Source organism: Xyrauchen texanus, chromosome 28 (genome assembly GCF_025860055.1).
Source record: "Xyrauchen texanus isolate HMW12.3.18 chromosome 28, RBS_HiC_50CHRs, whole genome shotgun sequence".
Taxonomy (NCBI): Eukaryota; Metazoa; Chordata; class Actinopteri; order Cypriniformes; family Catostomidae; genus Xyrauchen; species Xyrauchen texanus.
In genome coordinates, this window is record NC_068303.1 from 4969613 (window position 1) to 4996000 (window position 26388).

A 26388-nucleotide genomic window follows, 5' to 3' on the forward strand; every position below is an offset into this window, starting at 1 on the left:
CCCTCCCCACCGCCCTGATCTATGGGCAGCTGGAAGACACAAACATGAGATATTCTCAACAGCTTTAAACCGTTCATTTCAACTAAATGATTCAAAACACTGATTCAATTATTAATGTCATCATCACTCAACAATGTTCTCAGAAGTCCTCACGGTTTTAAATGTATACCCCATGTAGGAAAGGACTGGGTAAAAATATAGATTTTCCGATGCGTTGCAATCTTCATTTGAACAATGGCGATTCTAAAATCCCAAGATCTCATCTTTTACTATTATAGAAATGAGAAAGGGTTTTAAAAGTGACATTTATTCAATGACAAATGGTCACGTCGATCTCGTCTTTGGACACGTGAAACAACTTTTACTCACAACACGCTGTGAAAGGCAGTGTTGGCAACTAGTTTCAATGAAAAGTAGCTAAAGCCTGCTCGTAAAGTCGCTAGATGAAGTCATACGCTAATTAACATATTTGTGACGTCACCGCGTCTCATTTGCATTTTGCATAGTGTCCGCCCTTTACATGTGTTTGCTTCTCTGTGCTTACCGTACATACTGTAATACCCTATTAATTCCCTATATACAAATGTAGCTAAATGTAAAGTTTGTTACATGTTTGAATAAAGTGCAAATGTACAGAGTTGTCCAAGTAAGTGTCTAAATTCAGAGAGTTCAGAAACAGGAATGAACAACAGTCTAAAAATCTCCTGTGATTAAGTGCATGAAAAGAATAAAAATATATGGTCAAATTAAACTCTTTAAATGTAAAACTAAAGGGGAGCAAACAATACAGATTCGTGATTGGTCCTTGACAATGCTGTTTGCACATGCGCAGCTCATGCACAGCTATAACAGCTGCTGTGCGGTCAACTGATTGCACCTTCTCACCTCTGTCTCTGTCAGTCTCACTGAACAGAGTAGACGCAGAGAGGTGTTCCTCCGAGTCTGGCAAAAAGCAAGACCACGCGCTCGCAGAGCAGTATTGGCGACTTTCTTCTATGGAAGTAGCTAAGGTTGTCCAAAAATTCACTAGATTTGTCGCTAGTCGCTTTTTTGAATAAAAGTCGCTAAATCTAGCAACATCGTCCCCAAGTTGGCAACACTGGTGAAAGGATCTCGCTTCAGAATACTTCACCATTAGACTACATAATTCATTCATGGTGAGTGAAATCGAATCATTTACAAGCCAGTTGCCAAATAGATTGTTGTCGCATAGCAAATTAGATTGCAAATGCGAGTGATTTCCTTTCACTGTTGTGGAAGGCTACACAGAGTAAAAGATCGATCTTGGGATTTAAGAATCGATATTGAGATTGTTCAAATGAAGCTCACGATGCATCGGAAAACAATGTTTTTTTACCAAACCCTGATATTTTTTACTTCTTGCGTTAAACATTTAATTCTTCTACGCAACAATATCTGTTTGGTCAAAATTATAATTTCTCTGATAGAAAAAAAACATATATAAATAAATAGTTACAGATGTATATACTGTAGGGCTGGGTGATAAAATGATATCGATATATATCATGATAAAGAAAATCCACGATAAGCTTTTGAGGAATTTTTGATATTCGCTGCGTGTCGCTAAAAACACAAGCAATTCGGCTTTCTCAGGCTGCGTTTCCACTGGGGCGGACCAAATCCGCTCAAAGGCGCTCACAGCGCTAGGAGAGAGCTTGCTCCGCACCGCTGCCAATCCTACGATCCAGCTTGTGAGCATGACACTCGGCTTTCATAGGAATGAATTGAAAACGCTCTCAGCTTCGCTCACAACGTACCAGTGGTAACGTAGGGTCAGACTGGATGAACTTGCTAATGCTAGCTGCCTTGCTAACAATTAGGTTAAGTTGGACACCGGATTGATTCATCCACACAGCAAGACTTCATGACAACGGTTGCACCCTCTCATCGTCTCTAGTGAAGAGCGCGACAGAACAACAGTGATGTGGACAACAGCTCTGATCTTTCTGCTCTGTAATCTTGAATATTGTTCTCTAGCAACAAACATGCATAATGTCTGCACTGACTCACTTGCCTCTTTTCCCTGCATGTGTGTAGACATGAAGCGCCGCATGAGTTAACGTGGTTTCAAAGCATCTTTTAGAACAAAACTTTTTCCCTTCTAAATGTATCTTTATTAATCAGCATGTTACCAGCCTTTAATAATAAACAAATCGATTTCTGTTCTAATTTTGTGAAAATTAATTAGATGTCTGGAATGGATAAAGAAAGACTAAAATTACTAGTTGGTAGACTAGTCTCTCACTTTAATGAAAATATACAAATGTTCTAAATTTTCTCTCGGGACACCCCTGAACCCACATTCAGCATTATTGCACAGTCACAAGGGCTTCTATGCCCCATACTTGGGTATCTGAATCTAAAGAAATATAAAAAATATTTAATTTTAATGTAAAAATATTCCAACAAATACTGGACTGCTGTCACTATGCTTCAGAACAAACCGATGATCTTTAAACATTCATTTTCAATTGATAAACGGTAAAAGACGGTAAAATTGGTAAAAGATCCCGCAGACCCCACTGCTTTGGCCGTCTCTGGATCCCCTGTGCAGTTTTATAGAGACTATTTTGACTGTTTAGAATACATTTTTTCTTCTTTTCTTCCGTCAACTTTGAAATAAAAAAAAAGAAAGTGCAATGTGTAAATGTAAATCGTGATAAATATCGATATCAAACAATATAAAAAAGATTATCGTGAAACAATTTTGGCCATATCGCCCAGCCCTAATATACTGCATCTTCAAAATGCTGAAAACTAGAAAAAAAAAAAACATTTGTTTGTTTTTTGAAACTCTTGTTTATGAAGATCAATATGATCAAATTTTCTAGCATTTTTCTCAGTAATCAAAATAGCAAACGACAATCAGATAAAGATGACGATTAGATAATGAAAGTTGCAAGGAGCACTACCTGGCAGGTGACGGCCAGCGTGTGACACAGCTGCGTCTTTCCTGTCCGGAATTCCCCAAACATCTCGGTGATAGAGCCCGTCTCGATTCCTCCTGCAGAACACACGCACACTTTAACTTTAAGAGAAAGATATTAAATCTATGAGTTCCATCATGTGAATGTTGAGCATTAGTTTTGTTGTCATATTCAATGACATCAAGACTCAGGGTAGTTCAGTGCCAGACCTTGTAGGAGTTTATCAAGCTCTTTTGATCCAGTGGAGATCTGGATGATTTCAGCTCTGCGCTGGTGAAACTCTGTCGCCGTGGTGAATCCCATCGGTACCATCTTAGCAGCCTCCGTCTGTTTTTTAAAAACAAAGTTCATAACCTCATCTGTGCACTGAAAATAAGTCTTTGTAAATTCTAAGTCTAAATTACTTAGAAAAGTAGTAGCACACTACTTCTCAATAAGCTGCATGCTTTGATGTATAATTCATGTCCATATCACAAATGGGGCAGCACGAGTTACACACTGAAGTTTAATCCTCAAAGCCTATTCAAACCAGATTTGTTATGAATTTGTGAGACGAACGTCCGACAAAAGGTTATTCACACCAAGACAGTTACGAATAAACCAAGTGTGAAGGCTTCACGGCATCGTACCAGAAATTTCATATCGGTGTATCTCTAAATAGACCTTTAAAATCAGATCGGGTTTAAATTTGAAGTATCAAAGCTTCATGAACTGCAACTATTTATTTGTCATTTTTCTGAGGTGTGAATCAGCTGTATGTCCAATGCCGCTGTTAGCCAGTTGATTAGCACCACCAACACACTGGATTGTGCAGCAGCAAGGACTCTGGAAAAAATTACAAAAAAACTTGAATCTCATTGGTCAGTCACATTTCATCGCAGTACGAAAAAAATTATCTTTGGAAATCCATTGTCCCTATTCAAAAAACAGGCGAAGCATGAACAGGCCTTTTTTTTTTTTTTTTACTAACCCTACGTATGTGCAAAAGCAATAGTGATGTTTGTCTCCTCACTATTGCAAACATCACTAATGAAATCTCACCAGGATCTTGTCAGCTTTGGCTTCACTAATGCCTTTGATGTTCAGCAGTTCCTTTTTGGGTGCGTACGCTACGGCCTCAATAGTGTGAAACCCAGCATCTTCCAGCTTCTTGATGTCACTGCTGCTGATGCCACACTGCTGCAGGAAGACATGAGAGAGTGTCAGATCATGATCATCATTAATGTGTCATCAGACACAGTGTTTATGTGGCCTTGTACTGTAGCAGTCATACCTCCAGACGGGCAACCAGTTGCGGCCCAAAGCTCTCCTCCTCCTCGAGTTCCGTCTCCACCTCCACACGGGTCGCACTCCTCATAGCCATATTTACTGCTTCATAACACAACACACTTTCACATTATACTGTATATAAATATTTACATTTAAACTGAACACTTCAATAGTCCAGGGTTCCCATACTTTTTGACCAGTGCATTTCTATAACATTTCCACTTGTTTGTGATTGCTGGAAAATGATTATTATTATAATTGCTCTATCAGAATAAAATTAAGACAATATAATAGAGAATAGCAAGAGCAAAACTCTGAACATTTACACAGGACTTTTACAAGGTTTTTGCAGGTTTTTCATAAAACTGGGGACCCTGTATGACATCACTAAAAAAATAAACAGTACTACAAAGTGAACTTAGAAGTAGCATGGCACATAAGTACCAATGTACATAAAGTACATGATGTCACCATCTGATCCAATGATATCTGTACTGTTTTGTAAGGATCAAATTCAAGATATAATGGACTATTTTAAATATAATTCCTCATGATAGTTTATCAGCTGTAATCGGATAATGTGTAAGAAAAGAACATACTCATACCCTCACACTCTCATCGACACAAATACAATATATAAAAAACTGTTACGTCACTATAATTTATATAAATGTGTAAGTATAAGCCGGTAAAATTGTAATGAATTACTGAAATCTTCGCGATAATTGTTTTTTGTCACTCACCAGCACAGCCGCTCCTCACTGAGTCTGAACTTTCCCGCGTGCCACCGTCAGTCCACGTCACAGACGTCGTGACATCACGTGACTTACATAAAAGTCTTACGTAATGATGGAAAAATGTTTGTTTGTTACCCCAGAAGTACCATATGCGAAACAAAATTAAAGAGGTTTATTTTAAACGTATACGTAGATTATATCCAGCAAGTTATTATTTACCAAATAATAATACAAATTATATAAATTGTGTTTGACTACTATGAAACTGCTCTGCATTTATTTTGGCATTGCATTCATTCGGTTACACTGTGGTGTAAAGTAAATACATTTATTAATGAAAAATTTCCACCAGATATCCAAAAGAAGATGAAGAACATTTCTGACGGAATTTCAAATCCATATATATCTGTTGTTTATTGAATAAAAAACCTTTTTTTTATTACTAGCAATATTTTATGCATATTAATAAAAACACAAAGACAAAAGTTCCAGACTTCAAGTGCTATGAACAAAATCGTATCAGATTTTAAGTTTAGAATTATGTAAAATATGAAAAGGTGCCACTTACACAAACATTTTTTGCTTTTACATTACAATAAACCGTGTTCTTGTGTGAGGCAGGTATTTGATTAATTTTATGCAAAGACAAACCAGCAGGACGGTGTAAAATCAGTACTATCAATCTAATAGGAAAGGTAAAAGATACATCAACATTTACAATAACAGACTGGCAGGAGGAAAATAATCTCCTGAACACACACACACACACACACACACACACACACACACATGTTGTGTTTCCATGTTTTATGGGGACTTTCCATAGACATAATGGTTTTTATACTGTACAAACTTTATATTCTATCCCCTAAACCTAACCCTACCCCTAAACCTAACCCTCACAGAAAACTTTCTGCATTTTTACATTTTCAAAAAACATAATTTAGTATGATTTATAAGCTGTTTTCCTCATGGGGACCGACAAAATGTCCCCACAAGGTCAAAAATTTCGGGTTTTACTATCCTTATGGGGACATTTGGTCCCCACAAAGTGATAAATACACGCTCACACATACACACACACACACACACACACACACACTAATAGACTAAGGTAACATTTTCTTAGAAGCAAAACAATTATCAAGGCAAGCTGATTAAAAAGATCCTAACACCACTTTGACCAACATTCCTGTCCAATTATCCCAATTGTGGGAATTGTGTGTTGCAGAAATAAAAAATTTAATACAAACAATTATTTATAATGTACAGATAAATACATCAGTAGGACAGTATTATGCTATGTTTAATATGAAGCAGCCTTTTACATTTAACTGCAGTCAATAATAAATTATATAGGAGTAGGTCATGCCGGGGGCTCCCCTGCCTGAGAGAACGAGGGAGGAGTGTGGCAGGGTCCTTTATCAGGCTAATCAAGCCTCAGAGAGGGATAAAGGCCGACTGCGGAGGATTGTGCGGAAGAGAGAGATGTCCATCATATATATGTGTGTGTGTGTGTGTGTGTGTGTGTGTGTAGAGAGAGATGTTTCTCATTAAAATTTATATCGTCAAGCCGGTTCTCGCCTCCTCCTTTCCATTGACTGCTTCACATGAATTTAAACAGAATGCACAGTTTTTAACATATGGACTATTTTTAGATTATTTTAATAATCAATGTTTTAAATATAGAAATATGTATTTAAATTGCAGTATATCTATAATTCATTTTATTTAAAAATGTGTCTTTTAATGTATAGAAATTTCCAACTCATGAACTGAAATGGAACCAAAAGTCAGAATTTTGTCCAATCCTCTAATACAGCAAGTTTAGTGATTTGCATTGCCTAAAAACATTAAAGATAAAGGTATTCATTCCGTAAAGTTGTTCACTGGGAGTATTAAAAAAATTAAAGGTGCTGTAAACCATTTTTGTAAATGGAAACGTATGAAATAAGTGTTGTGAGATATCGCAACCTTTCTCTGTGACAGCTCTAGACTCTGTAAACAGCAAACAAAAATGTGTCTGCGGGCCGTGGTCTCTGGCACTTTCTGCTTGTTAATCATTTAGCATGTTCTCATAGTATTGTAGTTGCAGCAGATTATTGAGACTTAATGTCATTTTACTGTCATGCTGTTTTTAACAGTTGTCAGTGGAGGGTGCTATTTTGTTGCTGTTGTTTTTGACAACTGTTTCCACTTGATATCGGTCTCATTTGTTATCTTTGGAGTGCAAGGTTTTGCAAAAAAGGGGGTGTTGGTAATCCAACAGCTCAGCTTGTGGAAATTCTAAAAGGGTTGACCTTACTGTTGACTCTCAGTAATAAAATAATGAATATCAATAGTGTAAACAGATATCTACACTGTGAAAAAGTGGTGAAGTGCAATTAAAAATGTCACTTTAAAGATCTATTTCTATTTCATCTAACCATTGCATTGCTTTGGTGTAACCTAATGTATTCTGGTTGATTTTAACTTGAAATACACAAGTTAATATAAATATTACAACATGAAACACATTTTTTGGGTTACCTGACAAAACATGTTTTAGTAGTGTATATTCCTATCATATACGTAAATATCAATAGACAGATATGACATTTCAAATTTGCAGATACAATATAAAGGTGTCTTATTAGTCACAGGACTTTGTGGTGGTTGTTGACAGTTGGTTGTCATATGGATTTTCTGTTTTGGTCTCCTCTGACAAGCTGCTCTGGTTTGAAGGTGCAGCTTCTCCAAATAAGGTGCTTGATTTCAGGTAATATATGAACAAGAAGAATCCTATAAAACACAAATGTAGAATCAGAAACGACATATAGTGCTACTCAGTGATGACACAATTTTTAAATCTGACATTGGTTGTATATGTATAGCAGGTTCTTTCCTAACTTGCTGGTATTGCAATACCCCCCTACACACACACACACACACAAATCACTTTCATTTACTTGCATTTTTTTGCATAGAATGAATGTGAATGGTGACTGAGACTGTCAACCCCTAACATTCTGCCTAACATCACTGACTGAGTTACATGGAAGAAAGAAAGTCACACCGGTGCATACATGACACAACATCTGTATATAAATGATGTCAGAATTGCCCTTTAATGTTCTTGACTGAAAGCTTTTGCAATGATATTATGCTCTCACCTTGAAAGGAGTTCAGTATGGTAGAGATGTAGTATGAGGGTATTTGCATAGCTCCATAGCTGAAGAACGTGAAGCCCCAGGTGAGTCCCAAGAGACAGCAGAGCCCCATGGCGGTGGTGATGTCAGAGTTGGCCGTTCCTGAGCGCTTCACTTTGTCAGTCCCATTACACTTGTTTGCCCTCAGCATGCAGAGCCACCGCAGCACCACAATGAAGATGCTGAAGGTGAAGATGAAGATGAAGCTGTAGTAACCGATGTTCACAATGTAGTGGACATTGATGTCTACAATCCAGCACCTGCAGTGAGAACAGGGGGAAAATGTACTTACTTTACAATTACTTACCCTAATGTTGTTCCAAACCCATATGTTTCTTTTTTATGGAACAGTAGATATTAGGCAGAAAGTTAGCCTTGGTCACTAGGGCTAATCATTATTAACTATTCTTGCCATTTCCTTACATTAAAGGGATAAGATTTTTAAAACAATATCTCAGCCCTGTAGGTCCATACAATGCAAATTAATGGTGTCTAGAACTTTGAAGCCTAAAAAAAACACATAAATGCAGCATAAAAGTAATCCATATGACTCCAGTGGTTTAATCCATGTCTTCAGAAGTGATGCAGTTTTGGGTGAGAGCAGACCAAAGCGTAACTCATTTTTTACTGTACCTCTTGCCATTGCAGTCTCTAGGCACGATCATGATTTCAAGCTCGATTACACTTCCTAGTGCTTGACGCATAGGCAGAGGGCTAGATGGCACTATACGCGGTGTAATAGAGCTTGATATAATCACCAAGGAGAATGCTGATGTCAAGATTTATAGTGAAAAAGGAGTTATAGTTGGGTCTGTTCTCACCCAAATCCAACTGGACCACTTCAGAAGACATGGATTAAACCACGTGACTCTTTCGGATAAATTTTATGCTGCCTTTATGTGCTTTTTGGAGGGTCAAAAATGTTGGTCAACATTCACTTGCATTTCATGGACTTACAGAGCTGAAATATTCTTCTTGAAATCTTTGTTTGTGTTCTGCAGAAGAAAGAAAGTCATACTAACTATCCCTTTAAGATTAACCACCTATGTGACATCAGCCCAAAAAGGAAAGATGCTTCAGAGACAGAGCGTTTGATAAAATATTACGTTCACTGATAACTCATGCATAAAAAGACTGGGAGGTGTGTATTATGAAAGTAAATCAGCTCAAATATTTTTATTTTACATTGACTTTAATAGCAATGATCAGTGCTAGCACACCGTAATGAAAGATGAAGGGTAACTATAAAGGTCACACTCACATGGTTACATTATTGCCTGTGTCCGTATATATGGTCTGTTCACCGTATTTGCCAAAGAAGAAAATGATGGTCACAACAATAGCAGGAGGAACTGAAAAACACAAATAAAGTATAAATCACATTTTGCAAAGAGTCTGAAAGATCACAACACATATTGGTGCTTCACCTTTACATATGAAATCAATGCTCAATTTCTGGCATTGTGTATGTATGAGCAATAATGGTTATGTCTGTCTTACCAAACAACACTTTTGATAACATAGTAATCGTCCACATCGTTCTGCATGCACATTTTAGGCATTTTATAACTGAACTCACCCCACCCAGCCACAGTCATCTTGATAATGTAGTGTTTGATGGTGACCGAGTATTTGGACATTTGCAAGCAGAGGTGAAAAGCCTCCAGACCAAACCAGGTGAAACTGGCCAGTAGGCTGTAATGCAGGAATCCAGCCATGATCCGGCAGGAGGCGAGGTCCCTCGCACGTGCTACATACTCATTGGACAGGAAGGCCACGTTAAGCAGGAACAATGCCACAAAGACATTGATCAACACGCGGACTGAGTTACTGGCTTTTGCTCTCCTGTGATTTAAAGTGCAAAATTGAAATCAGTATTTTGGATTCATTGCCCAAATAAAATAAAACATAATAAAATTGAATATTCCGGGTTCAAAGTTAGGATCAATCGACAGCATTTGTGGCATAATATTGATAACCACAAAAAATTACTTAAAATCATCCGTCCTTTTCTTTAAAAAGCAAAAACCAAAGTAATAGTGAGGCACTAACAATGGAAGTAAATGGAGACAAACAAATTTAAGGCAGAAATTTTAAGCTTATAATTTTAGAAATGCACTTACATTAATAATTTGTAAAACAAATAATACATTTGTTAAAACTTGTGTATTATTTGAGCAGTAAAGTTGTTTACATCGTCGATTTAAGGTTGACAGCGTTAAGTCGTCATGCTAACACGTATATTGATTATGTCTTCTGGCTGACTATTTTGACATTTAGGGACTGGCCCCCATTCACTTCAATTGCATAATTTATATTTAACCTAGATTATTCCTTTAAGTGTGGATTGTAGCAATTAGGACTAAAATTAAAGGGACAGTTTGCAAAAAAAAGAACAATCCTTTCATAATTTTATTCCCTCATTAAGTTCCAAATTACTTACTTTCTTTTGTGGAAAACAATAGAAAGTTTTAGGCAGCAAATTAGTCTCAGTCACTTTTTTTATTGCATCTTTTCTCCATACACTCGCGTACACATGCGTGGACATTGTATTTTGGCTTTGCTACACACGACACATAATTTAAATTCATTTCAATGGACTGATCTCAGTTCAGAAGACTCTGTGCTGTCAGTAAAGGGTTAAACTTTAACGAATGGAGTCATGTGACAAAACAACATGGTGCCGATCACAGCGGGCTTTGACTATGGGAGAAATAATCACCAAAAAACTACATCTGGAAACAAGAAATCTCATTCAGCTTTTACATAAAAACCTGTTTGAGTCAAAAGATTAAGAGTCTCTAGTTTTATCCAATATGCCAATTTTTATTATCCAATATGCCAAAATCTTATATATACTGTGCATTATCATACTGGAAATAAATGGTTTCAACTAAAATTTGAAAGATATTGCTCTCAGAGGCTTTATATGGAGTTATTTCTAACTGTTCTGAGACCAGTGCAGATAGACAGCACACTGGAGTTTAAGTCAGTCTCTAAATAGGGAGCAAGGGAGCATCCTAGCTTTCTATGCAGATAAGTGCATTCAATCCTAAAATCTAACCAATAGTTCAGTTTCAGGCTACAGATGATGTTTGGACCACTCAACATGTTTGGCAAATGTGGGAGAATAGAAATCAGTACATAGATTCAGAATTTATAATGTATAATTTTATTTTAAGATGGTTGGCAGTGATTGGATGATGATGTCGATTACTTTGAATTAGAAAGTATTATGCTAATTTCTGATGTAATGTCTGTAACGTTTCAAAATCATGATTTACCAGCCTTCTGGAAACATAATAAACAATTTGCTGAAAAAAATGTGACTTTCTATAGTTTAGAATTATTTCAAATTGTTCAAAATGGTTGATGTCCACATATGTGGACAGCAGGGCTTGATTGTTTTGATCTCAACTATTTGTTGAATAGTTGATCTCAACTATTTGCTCAAGATTTTTTTCTGCATGTTTATTAAGTGCTACTAGTTACAAATCGAAAAGGAAATGAAATGTGCACACAGCAGTCACGCTCGGCTTTATGAGGATACAATGGAAGTGAATGGTGACTCCAGCTGCCTAAAATCTCCTTTTGTTTTTGATTAAATAATGTTCATTTATACATCCAAACCGTTATTTTAATATTTGTTTTAATTTACTCTATTATTTTAAACATAGAGTTAAACTTTAATTAGGGCTTAAATGTAGTGTGTAATTTATTTAGTTAAAAAAGTTCCTCCTATCCCAGCAGATACAACTATAAGTAAGCAATTCACAGATTGATTTCTTAAAAAAAAGTGTAAACATTGTGAATCAGATACATCGGCTAAAACAGTGATGTGAGTTTAGGGCGGGACTATTTGTTTGTCTGATCAATGGAGGATGAAGGGAGATTTTGGGAAACCTGTTTGAAAACAATCATTCTTTTTGCAATTCTGCTTGATGATGCTAGTGGTGTAGAAATCACACACCACACCTTTAATCCATATTGGTCCAAACCACAATAGACAAGATTTCCACAGTGAAACCGCAATTTCTAAAATTTAATTAGTAACTTTTGTTGTTCCTTTTAAAATAATTTATAAGTTGTCGTACAGAGAATCGTCTCACCTCAAGAGAAAGTGCATGAAGAGCCCGATGCCCAGGAAGAACATGGACAGGCCACAGCCGATGTAGGTGATGTATGTGAGACTTATGAGATCTTGTGAAGGGATTTCTTTAACAGGAGCCTGTATTAAAACAATGTCCATTTATACAGATCTTTCTAGATATTGGTCATCTTCATGGAATAGTTCACCAAAAAACATTGATGCACACTCATGTCATTCCAAATCTGAATGACTTTCTTTATTCTGTAGAATACAAAAGGAGATGTTAGGATGAATGTTAGTCTCAGTCACCATTCACTTTAATTGGTGCAATGAAAAGTGAATGGTGACTGAGACTAACATTTAGCCAAATATCTCCTTTTGTGTTCTACAGAATAAAGAAAGTCATTCAGATGACTTTGTAGGCAAATGTAAATTGTTCCAACATTTTTTATTTGATTTTATTCACATCGAGTCTGAAACAGGAAACCTACCATAAGCACAGCGAAGAAAGTCAAGTGTTCACATTTACAAGTGACCTTGTCTTTTTCAATAGTAGTATTACACCCATCAGTAGACCAGTTAGGCTTATCTCCTGATGAGAAGGAGATACTGGTTAGTGTTGAGTAAGCATATTGAGAAATTATTCATTAAAGCTGGTGTAATTTCTGCAACACTTGCGCCACCGAACGGCATTGCAAAAATATATATTTTTCAAAACAACTTTCTGAATATGCTCAACGCCTGCAGTTGTTCAAAGAGTCAGATAGCCCCGCCCCCCAACTCACACCATTGGTTGAGTTATGATGTTGGGGCGGGTCTAAGCGGGTAGCTCAAAACAATTACAGGAATTCTTATAGCGCCACTGAGACACAGTGTTACAATACATTTGTTTTACAAATACATTATGTTCACAGTTTCGATAAAATTATCCTATGAATAGCATACATATATTTGTCCCTATAGTTTAAGCTGGGATAGAAGAAAGTATTTTAACACAGAAAAAGTTACACACTTCAGATTTAATGATAAACTGATTAATAAGAAATCAAAATTCTCTCTAAAGTTTAGAATCGTAAGATAAATGTATCACTGAGGAGATGATTAGGGTCTTCATCTTTTTCCATATTCTTTTTAATTCTTTAAAAAACACAGCTTTTGATAAGAAGCATAACATGTGCAAAACACAAGAGCATAAACAGACCACTTCCATCCCATGCATGACAGGTAGGAGTAAACTTTGCATCCTAAAGAAGAGAAATAATTCAGAAGTTCAGAAAATCAGTTTTATGAATTGTTCGAAATATTAGAAATATACTTTTTTATGTTTCTTAAGGAATACCTTTTCTTACCTGTATTTTTTGGAAGCTTAACTCAATGCCTTTACTTAAATTAGAAATCTTTGTCCCCATTTCAATCGCATAAACTTCATCATTCAAAATATCACTGTTGTTTTCATCCTTAAAAAAGAGAGAGTGCATAATTTGGATTCTAGAGAAACATAATAAGGTTTATATGGAATAACATTGTCTTTTATCAGATAATCTGGTACAAATAAAATAAATGTGATTCTAGCTATTTGGAACCACTGACATACCCTGAACTCTATTTAAAGTGATAGTTCACCCGAAAATGAAAATTCTCTCATCATTTACTCACCCTCATGCCATCCCAGATGTGTATGACTTTCTTCCTTCTTCTGAACACAAACAAAGATTTTTAGAGGAATATCACAGCTCTGTTGGTCCATTCAATGCAAATGAACAGTGGCCAGAAATCTGAAAGCCCAAAAATCACATAAAACCAGCATAAATGTAATCAATTAAACCCCAGTGGTTTAATCCATGTCTTTAGAAGAAATATTATAGGTGTGAGTGAGAAAGAGATCAACATTTAAGTCCTTTTTTACTATAAATCTCCACTTTCACATTCTTTTGTTTTGGGCGAGTCACATTAATAGTGCATATCGCCACCTACTGGGCAGGGAGGAGAATTTCCAATAAGCTGTTTCTCACTCACAATCATCATTTAACTTCTGAAAACATGGATTTTAAACAACTGGAGTCATATTGATTACATTTATGCTGTATGTGTTTTTTGGGGCTTCAAAGTTTTGGTACCTTTTCACTTACATTAAATGAACCTATAGAGCTGAAGTATTCTTCTAAAACTCTCTGTGTTCAGCAGAAGAAAGAAAGTCATACACATCTGGGATGGCATGATGGAATGGTTTGGAATGGTTTTAGGTGAACTATTCCTTTAAGAAGTCACATGATTACATTCTGTAATCAACAGACAGAAATCATAATAATCAGAATTTGTTTGCCTGCAAAGATGGATTATTTAAATGTATAGCAACAAATGATTTTGTATTAATACATTATTTTTTATTAATATTCAGATTGATTATCTGTTTACATTCATGCATTTGGCAGACAACTACCAATGCTACCAGTTACAGGCATTCACTATATGAGTTAGAATTTAAAGAACCCATTTAGAACCCATTATAAAAAGCTTGTAGTAGATTTGCACCATCATTTCAAGAGAAATTTCAAAATATTGAATTCATAATTATTCACATTGAGAGACACAAATCAGAACGTTTGACACAAAATACCTGATGGAAACTTTTGTAGCACAGTTCTTACTTTAATCGTCTTGCATTACAGAAATTCTAACGTCAGAAGTTTCTTTATACCTTTGTCATGTTGGGAAATCGGAACAGACCCAGAAGAGCTTTTCCTGAGGTTTGGTTGAATGCTTTCAGTGTGGCTTCTTCCGGAACAATAAATGCATTGGGATATTTTTCCAGTTCTGCAAAATCCTCTATAACCTGTAAACAGCGATGATTTCTGTGTTGCAGTACTTCATGAAGTAATTCATTATTTTGGGTGATAAATATTTTGTTACAACACTAAATAGACTGTCATACAAATTTAAAGCTGAAGTGCGTAACAACTGTTTCCAAACATTTTCCTGCTCGCCTCCCATCGGTCAGACATAGTGCCGGCCAAACTCTACACTGACGTTACAGTGACAGGCTGGTCGAGATGTTATAACAAACAGCAATGTTCAAAACACCACAGAGCCACTTTATGGAGAAATCACACACCTTCACAGGCTTAATTTATGTTTTTCTGCATATTAATGTTGGATATATTTTGACATAAAAATGGCACACTTCAGCTTTAAATAAGACAAGTTCATCTAGTAACTCACTTTGATTCCGGTGTTTGAAGTGTAGATGAAAGCAGATTTTGTGATATCAGACTCAGATTCAATTTTCTTTAAAACGCCTTGAATGTTACCCATGGACACAGCTGCTATGGTTAAATTCCCCATCAGGGACAGCAGGTTGGAGAGATTTTTCATAGCCCCACTGTAGGTGATCAAATATTTGTGGTGCATATCATTATTAATATGAAGTAATCAGAGTAAATATAAGCATTCGAAAAAGTTTTAATTTCATAACAAAGTTAGATCAATTTGAATTGTGTAATGTTTAAAAAAAGTTAAATAAATAAAAACAAATATTTTAATACTCAATTCAATTTGATGGAATTTGTTTGCGTAAATCTTAAAATAATATTTACTTTTTTGAGTGAGATCCTCTCTGGGCAAGGATAAATCCTATTACAATATGTCTTTATAGATATTAATAACTTAGGAACTTAGGGAGGAAGTTGAGCCATGTCTGGGGGTAAGCTGAACCACTTGGGGTAAAATCAGTTTAATTTGAGTTTTTGTTTTGAGTATTTATTTATTTATTTTTGTCTCAATTAGCCTTTCCCGAGAACAATAAAAAAGAACATAATTACAAATAAATTAAATAAAGGAATAGATGAAATAATATTTAACAATCCATTGATACAGACTGTGTGGTATGGACACTTCTCTTCAAAAATGAATTAAAAGGGAGCCAAATGTTTAATTTTGCCCTATGATAGGGCAACATTTTTTAATAAAATTGCTTTGACATAAAACTCATCATAGGCTACTGGTCGTGGCACAATGCAGAAAATGTTGTTTCTACTCTCAATTACAGGCAACAATATAAGATGGGAACTTCTTGAAACTGTATAACAGGGGGTGGCTCAACTTACCCACTGGCACAACTTACCCCACCATCACATGTTTGAAATTGTACGTACGCAGCTGCCACAGCATTTATCTCTGTTTTATTAAACAGACTTTCCATTTCTGCTGGTGCTTTCACTGATATCAAATTTTGAAAAGGACCTCCACACTTGAAACAAGCTCCATTTTGATTTGTGATCTTAATGGTGTTCACCTTTCTCTCATCACTTGCATTATCATCTGCATAAAATAGAATACAGAAAGATTCTAGGATGAATCAAATGATACCATGATTATAACAAATAGACTATTGACTGTATGGTGGTTGAATGTGATATTGAGTCTGCTCTGAACGTGATTACAGCGGAATTTTATTACCTCTACAGCCGGGATCATATTGTGCACTCTCGCATGTCTTTGTGGGATCCAGGCAGGTCATTTTACATGCTTACATACACAACACACACAGCACACAACAGAACAAAATAATATTACACACAACTACATACATCTACTGTATTATAACACAGCTCTATTTATTACTTGATTCTGATTGGTCAATCACCAGCAAACACTTTTTATAAAGACCGCTAAATGGAACTTGTGCTCTCTCTTTTCATACCAAATTTAGAATAGCTAGTTGGCAGTCAATGTTAATTTTACAATAATGACCGACAGAATATATTGTACATTATGCCTTACGAGTGTTTGGAGAGACAAATAAACCCTTTTTCACTCAGGAATAATAATAGGAATCAGGGTCGGTAATCCAGATAATACTCACTGTTGTTGTGAGTTAAGTTGGTCCAATTGCAACCTTTCATAAACAGAACAACAGAGAAATAAGTCAATAATCAATGCCTGACCTGCTAAATCTCATCAACGCTGGTGTAAAATATCTTCTTTAGTGTTGCGTTTAAAACTGCACTTTTGAGTAATTGATGAATTTATCAACCCTAAGAGCAAAAGAATCTTGAAACACATTTTTGTTCTTTGTACTAGCCTACAAATGATAAACCAAAACAAGGCACATCATATTAAAAAAGCCAGAAAAACACTCATAACGTGAATATAAGTACTATTCTGAATAGTGAATATAAATATTTCACCTTTTGTAATCCAGTTTGACCAGGTGTTATTTGTGCAGTTCCCCTCAATTAAACAGACAAATGTGGGTATAATGTTTCTGTTAATGCTGATCAGATAATCATCTGAGGTATTTTTTGTCAAATACACACCAGAGTCTGGAAAACAGTGGGTTGGAATATAAGGTTACTCAATAGGGCTTCAATCAATGAAAATGTTAATCAAATCAAATACATAAATGAATGAATCCCATATGTAGGTCTAATTACAAATAGTCCCCAAAATATTTGCAAATAAAATAATTGAACATAATTCGAAGACATTAGGCTACAAATTCAAAACATCAACATTTCAAGGTATCTTCAGAGCACTAAAAGCTGTTTTTGAACACAGTCCTGAACGTCTCTTTCATTGTTCTGTGCGGTCTATTCTGTGTGATTTGGGCAATTTGGCAAAAGCATGAAGGTGGTTCTGCAAACTTGATTTATTCTAATAGTACATTTCCTTATTCGACCAGGGTACATGAATTGCATTCTTTTAAATGCAGTTTTTAAATAACTTATCCCACTAGATCAACATGTTAAATTGACAGCACTCATTTTAAATAAGAATAAGTCATACATTTCTAAACTTTTTAGAATATCCACAGGTTTTCATTATTGATTGTACCAAAGCTTAGGCCAGGAGAGGGATTAAAATAACCTCTCAGTCCAATACTCACCACTGCAGTATGTGTTAACTGATGTACTAGAATATGAAGAGGTGTTTGCTGTACAGTTGTCACTGCCATTGAATGAAAAAACCGTGATCTTGGATGTGTTGTCTATGGAAAAAGAAAATCATTTTAAATGAATGCAGCCGACAGTTAGCAACACTTGTTTAAAACTCAAAACAATCTAATGTAAAATTACGCTTGTGAAACTGTATATTTCTGTTGCAGTGATCTAGTAAGTGTCATTGTGCAGCTTCTGTGAAGTTTCTTTTTATAACATTGAGACTAAATATATTATAAATGGGTCTAAACCTATTATGCACTTATTTTGAGTGGAAGAAATCCCAAACAAAAACATATTTTCGAGGAACATATATAAGTAGAAATTATGCTGCAAAATTGTTTTTAAATAATGTTTAGGCTGAATTTGGTTTCTCCTTACCTGCCAATGCTTTAGAATCACACACAAGTGACACATTTTTCATGCTGACATTCCAAGAACCATCAGTACAATCAGCTATTAAAAAAAAAAGACAAACACACACACACACACACACACACACAAAAGAAAGAAAAAGAAAGAAGAAAAAAGCATATTTTCATTACTTTTATTATACAATTACATGTTTTTAATCTGATTAACTAAAAATAGTCAGATTGCGTCATATTACACAATCTATTTGGCAAAACCAGTTCATTAAGATATACAAAATGAAGCATATTTTTTTCGGTTAAGTGAAAAACATTCTGTACAGTGCTGCTTAGTTTAGAAGTCGCAAAAGACATAGAATAACAGATGTCTTCCTAGTGTCAACCTAAACCAGTTTATTTACTCTTTAAATTGAGAATTTGAATTAAGATATTCATTATCCCATATCTTCCAAAGATCTTCTCTGATTTGAGTCACCTGTTTTCATAACTCCCATGAAACCATCTGCACCCAGTATGACCAGATTAGAGGATTCTTGGGTAGTGAAAGGACAAACTTTTGTTTTGTTTTTTACTTTACAATTATTGCCATTATTATCAGTTTTGCAATTCACTGGTAAAATGAGCAGGAGGCCACAGATGTACCACTTCATCCCTGACAGCATTTCCAGCATGAGTTTATTCAATAACACCTGCATAGCAGTAAAGAAAAAAAGTGTCAAACATAAAATACAGGGCATGTTAAAAACTTGAATAGGCTATGAGAAATTATATATATATATATATATATATATATATATATATATATATATATATATGTGTGTGTATGCAAAAGTTTAGACACCCCTGACAATTTCCATGATTTTCATTTATAAATAACTGGGTGTTTGGATCAGAAATTTCATTTTGATCTATCAAATAACTGAAGGACAGTAATATTTCGGTAGTGAAATGAGATTCATTGGATTAACAGAAAATGTGCAATATGCATCAAAACGAAATTAGACAGGTGCATAAATGGTCAGGGGTGCCTAAACATTTGCATATGCCTGTATATAAATATATATAAAACTTCATTGATAAAAAATAATGCAACGTTGTGTTGAAAAATAATCGTGAATGTTTTGAGTCCATTTGATTGATCAACATTTTGATGATAATACTGAAAAAATAAACTATGGAATTCAGAAAAAAATATTTTTTCTGAATTTGTATATACTGTATGTATGTTTATATATATATCAGCAAAATTATATATATATATATATATATATATATATATATATATATATATATATATATATATATTAGGGCTGTCAATCGATTAACATTTGTAATCAAATTAATTACGTGTCCCGATTAATTAATCGCATATACAAATATTTGCTGAGAAAGCCCCTCATATAACAATATTTCAGTATATACATATTCAAAAGATACATATTTGTATCAATATATAATTATACATAGTTATTTTTAAATATTTTAAAATGATATATATATATATATATATATATATATATATATATATATATAATAAAAATATTTATATAATTAAAATGCATTACATTCTTGTGGCAGAAGTTAATCATTGATAAGACAATACAAAAAGCGGCTTTAGAATACAATGTATTGTTTACTACCATATTATTGATCATAAGTCAATCATTGCAATCCATTTCACAAGTGAATTTGACAATCAGTTGGAGATTTATTAAGAGGGCTTGTTCAAGAGCCCGTCAATGTACACCTGCGTGTAGCGTCTAGGGTGCGTTGCGTCATAAACATAAAATGTTTAGTTCACAGTTTCAAGTTAAATATAGTTTAATACTCAATCTTTAAACACATCTTGAGATCCCTTAGTTCGCATTTGTGCTCCTTCAAGTGTTTTGAACCCAAGAATGTAACGAATGTTTACGTTTTTCATATATATATATATATATATATATATATATATATATATATATATATATATATAATTTTGCTGATTTCAACTTGTCACCAAACCAACATTACCTAGTTTTTTTTTTTGGAAAATGACTGGTTTTAGTCTTAAAGGCATCAGTAAGAAAGGGTTGAAATTTACAAACCAGTCAGTAACATTTTGCATTGTTTTCCAGCAACAGTGCATTTATGAGTTTATAGATGTCATGGAGTTACATTATATCTGCAGAATTTGCAGCTATTATTGCAAATTAAAAAAACTTTTTTTATTTTTGTAAATAAAACTTAACATAATAAAACATTTAAGTACAATTCCTGGTGTTGGGACCAGTGAAAATTTGGCAGGGCAAGTAATAATCTGAGCAACTGGCCCAACATGGGCCAACAGAAAAAAATAACATTTGAATTTAAATGTATTAATGTGCCCATATAAAAACATTGTAAATGAGTCTTTTTTAGACAGCAATAAGATTAAAATGAGAGCAAATGGAGACAAATGGTCCCCTCTGTGTAACAGACCCCGATTATCTCACATGAGTCTCAGAAGAGATCTCAACAGTCTGAAACTGTGCTCATATTTTCTCAAGACACCAAAGTCTGTGATTTCAATATGAACTAAAACATTTCTTACCAATATCTACCAAGTCCAAATGATCTGAGCTATGTAATACACATTCATTTCATTGCTCTATACTCTTGCTTTATGTCAACAATTGCACTATGTTTATGTATTCTTATTTTTCCTATGGAATTTCGAGGAACATCTGAGATGTTCAGACTATTGAATTACATTGTGTTATTTTCCCTATATTCTACTCAATGAGATCACTAAAACAAAACTTCCTACCTGGTGAAGAGACGATGACTCTATAGTCCAAATACTTGTATGTCTTTTGTCCTCAGAAATATACAGTACTTAATTTTGCATGTAACCTTTCTCCCATTCCTCTGTGGTTTTCTGTTTTGCAAACCAAATCTCAGATGCAAATCGGCTGTCGAGAGAACAGAGGGTTATACATCAGACATTAACAATCTGAACTGTGATGTTCTTTTCTGTTAAAATACTCTGTCCAGTATTATTCTGCATGAAGAGGTGTTTGTGGTCAGTGTCAATGAAAAACATGAATGTAAATAATAGTAATATTCATAATACTATTATGAATAATACTATTATGAATATTGGGAGGGGGAACATGTCCCTCTCAATGTCAATGGTGGTTACGGCCCTGCGTTATAGTGTTACAGCAAGACATAATTACAATAAGTAAATCAATGAAACTTAAAGAAATTTAGATTAGTATACACTGCTATTTCATAAGATCCAGGAAGAATCTGAACTTTCTGTGCTGATTTTGAGGGAAAATCTGCTATCTGTCTGTAACCTTCAGACTACCACCTGCAAACTTCAAACTTTTTAAAATTTGTAAGCTTTCAGACAAGGCTTTGTCAAGCTAACATCAAAGTTTGTCTTGACAAACTTTACCAATCTAGTTTCACATGTTTTTAAAACGTGTGTCAAACGGTTCTTATACTCCATAATGTAAAAAAAAGAAGAGAAATGGAAATTCATTAAAAATGTAGTTTCATTATTTATATCTTTGCGGATCTTATCTGCTTAATGTAAGCGCAGCGTAGTTCTAGCGGGAAGACTAGCAGCTGTACATCATCGCACCATTAGCCGGGTAATTCCCAGCCAATCACGTGTAAGCCGTCGCTTTATAAGGCTGCTCACAATCACATTGCTGTTTCAGTGTGCTAGTGTGATATAGCGAATACAAGTTATGTTTATGTATATTTCTATTTTCTATATAAAATTGCTAAATGTTATTTTTCTAATAATGCTAAATATTGTTCGATTTCCTATTTGTGCTTTATGTTAAAAAAGAGTGTTATGTGCATTTAGTGAATTCATTATTTTCATTTGACATAGTTGCTTTATGACATCATCGCATGCTTCAGTTGGGTGTGCGCCTGTGATGTGCTTCATTCATAGTAAAGACACCGATGAGAAGCCATCACATCAGCATTCTTCGTTTAATCATATTATACTTCTTTTCAGGAGTACTACCCTAACACGGCAACCTCCACCACCCCACCACCACCAGTTGAGTCCCGTCCTGCATGGGGGTAGGCTCCTCGCCCCTGCCTCCCTATCTCCGGCAGGATATGACGGTTCTGAGAACAACTTCTTCGGACAGCCAGACGGGGACTACGCCAAAGAGAGACATCACATTTCTGTTTTATATTCATCAAATAAATGTCATCTTAAATCTCACTCAAGTCTGCAGACTTGAAGTTCAGAAGACTACAAAGGACAGTTTATACACTTCCAGAGTGAGGAAAAAGGCTGGTAAAATCACTCTGGACCCCACTCACCCTGCCCACTACCTTTTTGAACGGTTGCCTTCTGGCCGGCGCTTCAGAGCTCTGAACACCAGAACCGTCAGACACAGGAACAGTTTTTTCCCTCAGGCCATCCATCTAATGAACAATTAAATTGCCCCATTGAGCAATAATGATGTGCAATACACAGTTTAAGTCTATTTATATTATCCAACATATCCACTTCTGCCATTACTTACATTGCTCTGTACATAATATACTGTATTTTTGTTCTTTATATAACAGATTGTAATAGATTTGCACTACGTGTGTGTATGTATGAAGGTGAGTGTATGTACGTATATGTATAATTATTTATTTTTTATTCTTTTTTGTTTTAATTACCTATGTCTGGCTGCTGTTTTTGGTATTGTTTGTATTGTTGTACACTGGAAGCTCAAGACAAATTCCTTGTGTGTGTAATCATATTTGGCAATAAAGGTGATTCTGATTCTGATTCTGAAGTCTTCCTGATAGAAATAACAATGATTACGTGTTCACAAAGTATCATCTTTTATTGTAGTTATGATATCCTGATTTTCTGGCTTCATTAAGACAGCTATGCAACTAAACAAGCTAAGTTTCCATTTTATATTCACAGTACAGTATCTAATGTCACATCATCTGTAAAAAACAAATTAGGTGTTTTGCATCATCTGAGCAAACAAAACCTTTACAGTGATGTGGACGTAAACATTCAAAAGGCTTTTAGGCTAATGCACATCACACAGTAGATACATAAAATGTGGGAATAATCATGTGCATTATGGTCATTTGACCACTAATGGAGGAACTCAATTGAAAGAGACATGCACCTTTTTTCAAATATATTCCTTAAGCAGTACTTTATTGTTAAGTCTTGTACTGTCTAGTCTGACCATTACCAGGCATGCACTGCATCAGTCAGTAATTGAAATCCAGATTATTACAATTACAATTTTCTCATGAAATAAACATTTATTTATCATTCAGCATATCATTCAAAAAGGTGGAAATAATTATGGTCTTGTCACAAGATTATTATCTTTTAAATATCTCGAATGTCCGTACAAATATAGGTAAAAGGGCATTTAGTTATGCTGCTCCATTTGATTGGAACCAGTTACAAGATACATTATGTTTTAAAGAGTTGGTCTCTCTAAATGAATTTAAGGGTATCTTAAATTATTTGGTTTCAGATTTGTTTATATAATTAATGTATTTCTTTGTTTTTTATTTAACTTAGTGTGCTGCCTGTCTTGGCCAGGACCCTCTTATAAAAGAGATTTAAAATCTCAAGTTTTTATTTCATGGTTAAATAAAGGTAAAATAAAAAAAAAACCATTGTCTTGTTTTGTGGCATAAGGGTATAATATGATCTCAGGGTCTCTCTAGTTCACGTTTACGAGGGAAAGAACCAGCATTTCAGTGGTTGAAAGTGTAAAAAGGGTGATATTTACACACAAAAAATTAAGTTTGAAGTGAATTAATTGTCTTTTCACTTTGTTTTGAATACCTTTTGTTACTTTGTGCAACATAAATATTCAGATAATATTGTGTGATCTGTACTAGGTGTTTTTGCACATATAATTGTACAGTAACTAATCCGTCAACCTACATTTTACATGCTTGCCACTGTTCTGTTTTTCTAAACCTTGCCAGACCTTTTTTTTTCTTCCACTGAGCAGAATTAACAGGAGTCGTTCTATGAAACAGGTGCCTTTTCCACTATAAAAAGTGCTAATAAATGGCATTTTTCTCATTGAATATGCAGTCAGTAACTTTTGCCTTTGTGTCATCTTACACTGACACCTAGTGGCTTGGATGCAACATAATTAAAAATGAATAATTTTTGGTTTCAGATGCCATTGTAGAAATGTAGTATTCAGAGTCAGCCATGATTACTTTAATCAAAGAGTGAAAGTGTTAAATAACAGGACTCTTACTGCGTTTAAGTGAGTAGTATTCGGCTGGTCATGTGATTCAAGCATGGCAGCCCCCATGAGGAGACCCTCTCCATGTACTGTAGAATAAAACCTCTTTTATAAGATTAATGATAGGACTAAAGTCTTGATTTTAATGTGAGCAGTCACGATTTCTGACATATATTGCAAAATTACATTTAATGTTTTTAGGAGTTAAACGTATTTTTAATTTTTTTTTATCCCCTTTTCCCACTGGTTACTAGGTCGTTGTGGTGGCGCTGTTACTCACTTCAATCCGGGTGGCAAAGGACAAGTCTCAGTTGCCACCGCTTCTGAGATAGTCAATCTGCGCATTTTATCACGTTTTATCACAATCCACGCACAACTCACCACGTGCCCCATTAAGAGCGAGAACATCTAAAAGTTACCCCACGTGACTCTACCGTCCTTAGTAACCAGGCGAATTTAATTGCTTAGGAGACCTGGCTGGAGTCACTCAGCACGCACTGGATTCGAACTCGCGACTACTAGCGTGGTAGTCCACGTCAATACTCGCCCCAGGAGTTAAAGTTTTTTTAATGAGGAAAAAATTACTGAGTGCACTTTTATGCAGCTGACAAACATGATATGACCTATTATTTGTCCTTCACATTTACTTGTCCCAGTTCACATGCTGAAAGCATGAAGACGCCATTACGAAAAATTAAAAAGAAATTATGGAAGGACATCACTGGACCCTTATTAGACCCCCTTCAATTTGCTTATCGAGCAAACAGGAATGTGGATGATGCAGTCAACATGGGATTGCATCATATCCTGCAACATCTGGACAGACCAGGGACATATGCAAGGATCCTTTTGGTGGACTTCAGTTCGTCTATCAACACCATCATCCCATCTATACTCCAGACTAAATTACACCAACTCTCTGTTCCCACGTCTATCTGTCAGTGGATTACCAGCTTTCTGACAGACAGGCAGCAGCTTGTGAGACAGGGGAAACTCACTTCCAGCACCTGTACAATCAGCACTGGTGCCCCCAGGGATGTGTGCTCTCCCCACTACTCTTCTCCCTGTATACCAATGACTGCACTGCCAAGGACCCCTCTGTCAAGCTCCTGAAGTTTGTGAAGTGGTTTGCAGATGACACCACTGTCTTCGAACTCATCACAGATGCCGATGAGTCTGCATACAGAAAGGAGGTTTAACAGCTGGCTGTCTGGTGCAGTCAAAACAACCTTGAGCTGAATACGCTCAAAATGGTGGAGATGATTGTGGACTTTAGGAGGAACGTCCCAACACTGACCCCCCTCACCATTCTAAACAGCACTGTGGCAGCAGTGGAGTCATTCAGGTTCCTGGGCACTACCATCTCACAGGACCTGAAATGGGTGACAGACATTGACTCAATTTTAAAAAAGACCCAACAGAGGTTGTACTTCCATCGCCAGTTGAGGAAGTTCATCCTGTCACAGGCGCTGCTGATACAGCTCTACTCAAATGTCTTGTCCTGTGTCATGTAGTGTTCTAGTCTTTTAGAGCTCCTTGGTTCAAGGTACAAAATGAATGTGGTTTATTGAAACTTTTTTAACACATTGCAGGCAGTGACATTTTTTTTTGTT

General features: G+C 35.4%; 2 protein-coding genes across 2 annotated transcripts in view; both read right to left on the reverse strand.

Moving 5' to 3' along the window:
- Positions 1-4991, reverse strand: part of rad51 (RAD51 recombinase) — a 10665-nt gene extending 5674 nt beyond the window's left edge. Inside the window, exons 1-6 of the mRNA XM_052096470.1 lie at positions 4961-4991; positions 4222-4319; positions 3990-4127; positions 3158-3275; positions 2934-3025; positions 1-29 (exon numbers count right to left, since the gene is read on the reverse strand). Coding sequence (XP_051952430.1) covers positions 1-29; positions 2934-3025; positions 3158-3275; positions 3990-4127; positions 4222-4311 — 467 coding nt within the window. The 5' untranslated portion in view covers positions 4312-4319; positions 4961-4991. The remainder of the gene's footprint in view (positions 30-2933; positions 3026-3157; positions 3276-3989; positions 4128-4221; positions 4320-4960) is intronic.
- A 218-nt stretch (positions 4992-5209) lies between these two features.
- On the reverse strand, positions 5210-26114 carry adgrg11 (adhesion G protein-coupled receptor G11). Its single transcript, XM_052095800.1, has 20 exons — positions 26082-26114; positions 25774-25951; positions 21328-21472; positions 19015-19228; positions 18550-18624; positions 18117-18218; positions 17419-17553; positions 17094-17126; positions 16688-16756; positions 16384-16549; positions 15452-15611; positions 14931-15065; positions 13582-13689; positions 13434-13476; positions 12724-12824; positions 12252-12370; positions 9722-9987; positions 9404-9494; positions 8107-8402; positions 5210-7735 (listed from the first exon to the last, which is right to left on the reverse strand). Exons 4-20 carry the CDS (start codon positions 19208-19210, stop codon positions 7587-7589), a joined length of 2244 nt encoding a protein of 747 aa, XP_051951760.1. The 5' UTR covers positions 19211-19228; positions 21328-21472; positions 25774-25951; positions 26082-26114; the 3' UTR covers positions 5210-7586.
- Positions 26115-26388: the final 274 nt, after the last annotated feature.

What these genes read in the sequence shown, in the direction of transcription:
- adgrg11 (XM_052095800.1), bottom strand. Translation starts at nt 19,210, where the DNA reads ATGCTGGAAATGCTGTCAGGGATGAAGTGGTACATCTGTGGCCTCCTG. An exon ending in CAACTTAACTCACAACAACA is followed by an intron (nt 16,757 to 17,093) that starts GTGAGTATTATC and finishes TGTGTATGTAAG; the next exon opens with CATGTAAAATGACCTGCCTG. An exon ending in ACAGGCAATAATGTAACCAT is followed by an intron (nt 8,403 to 9,403) that starts GTGAGTGTGACC and finishes TTCTCACTGCAG; the next exon opens with GTGCTGGATTGTAGACATCA.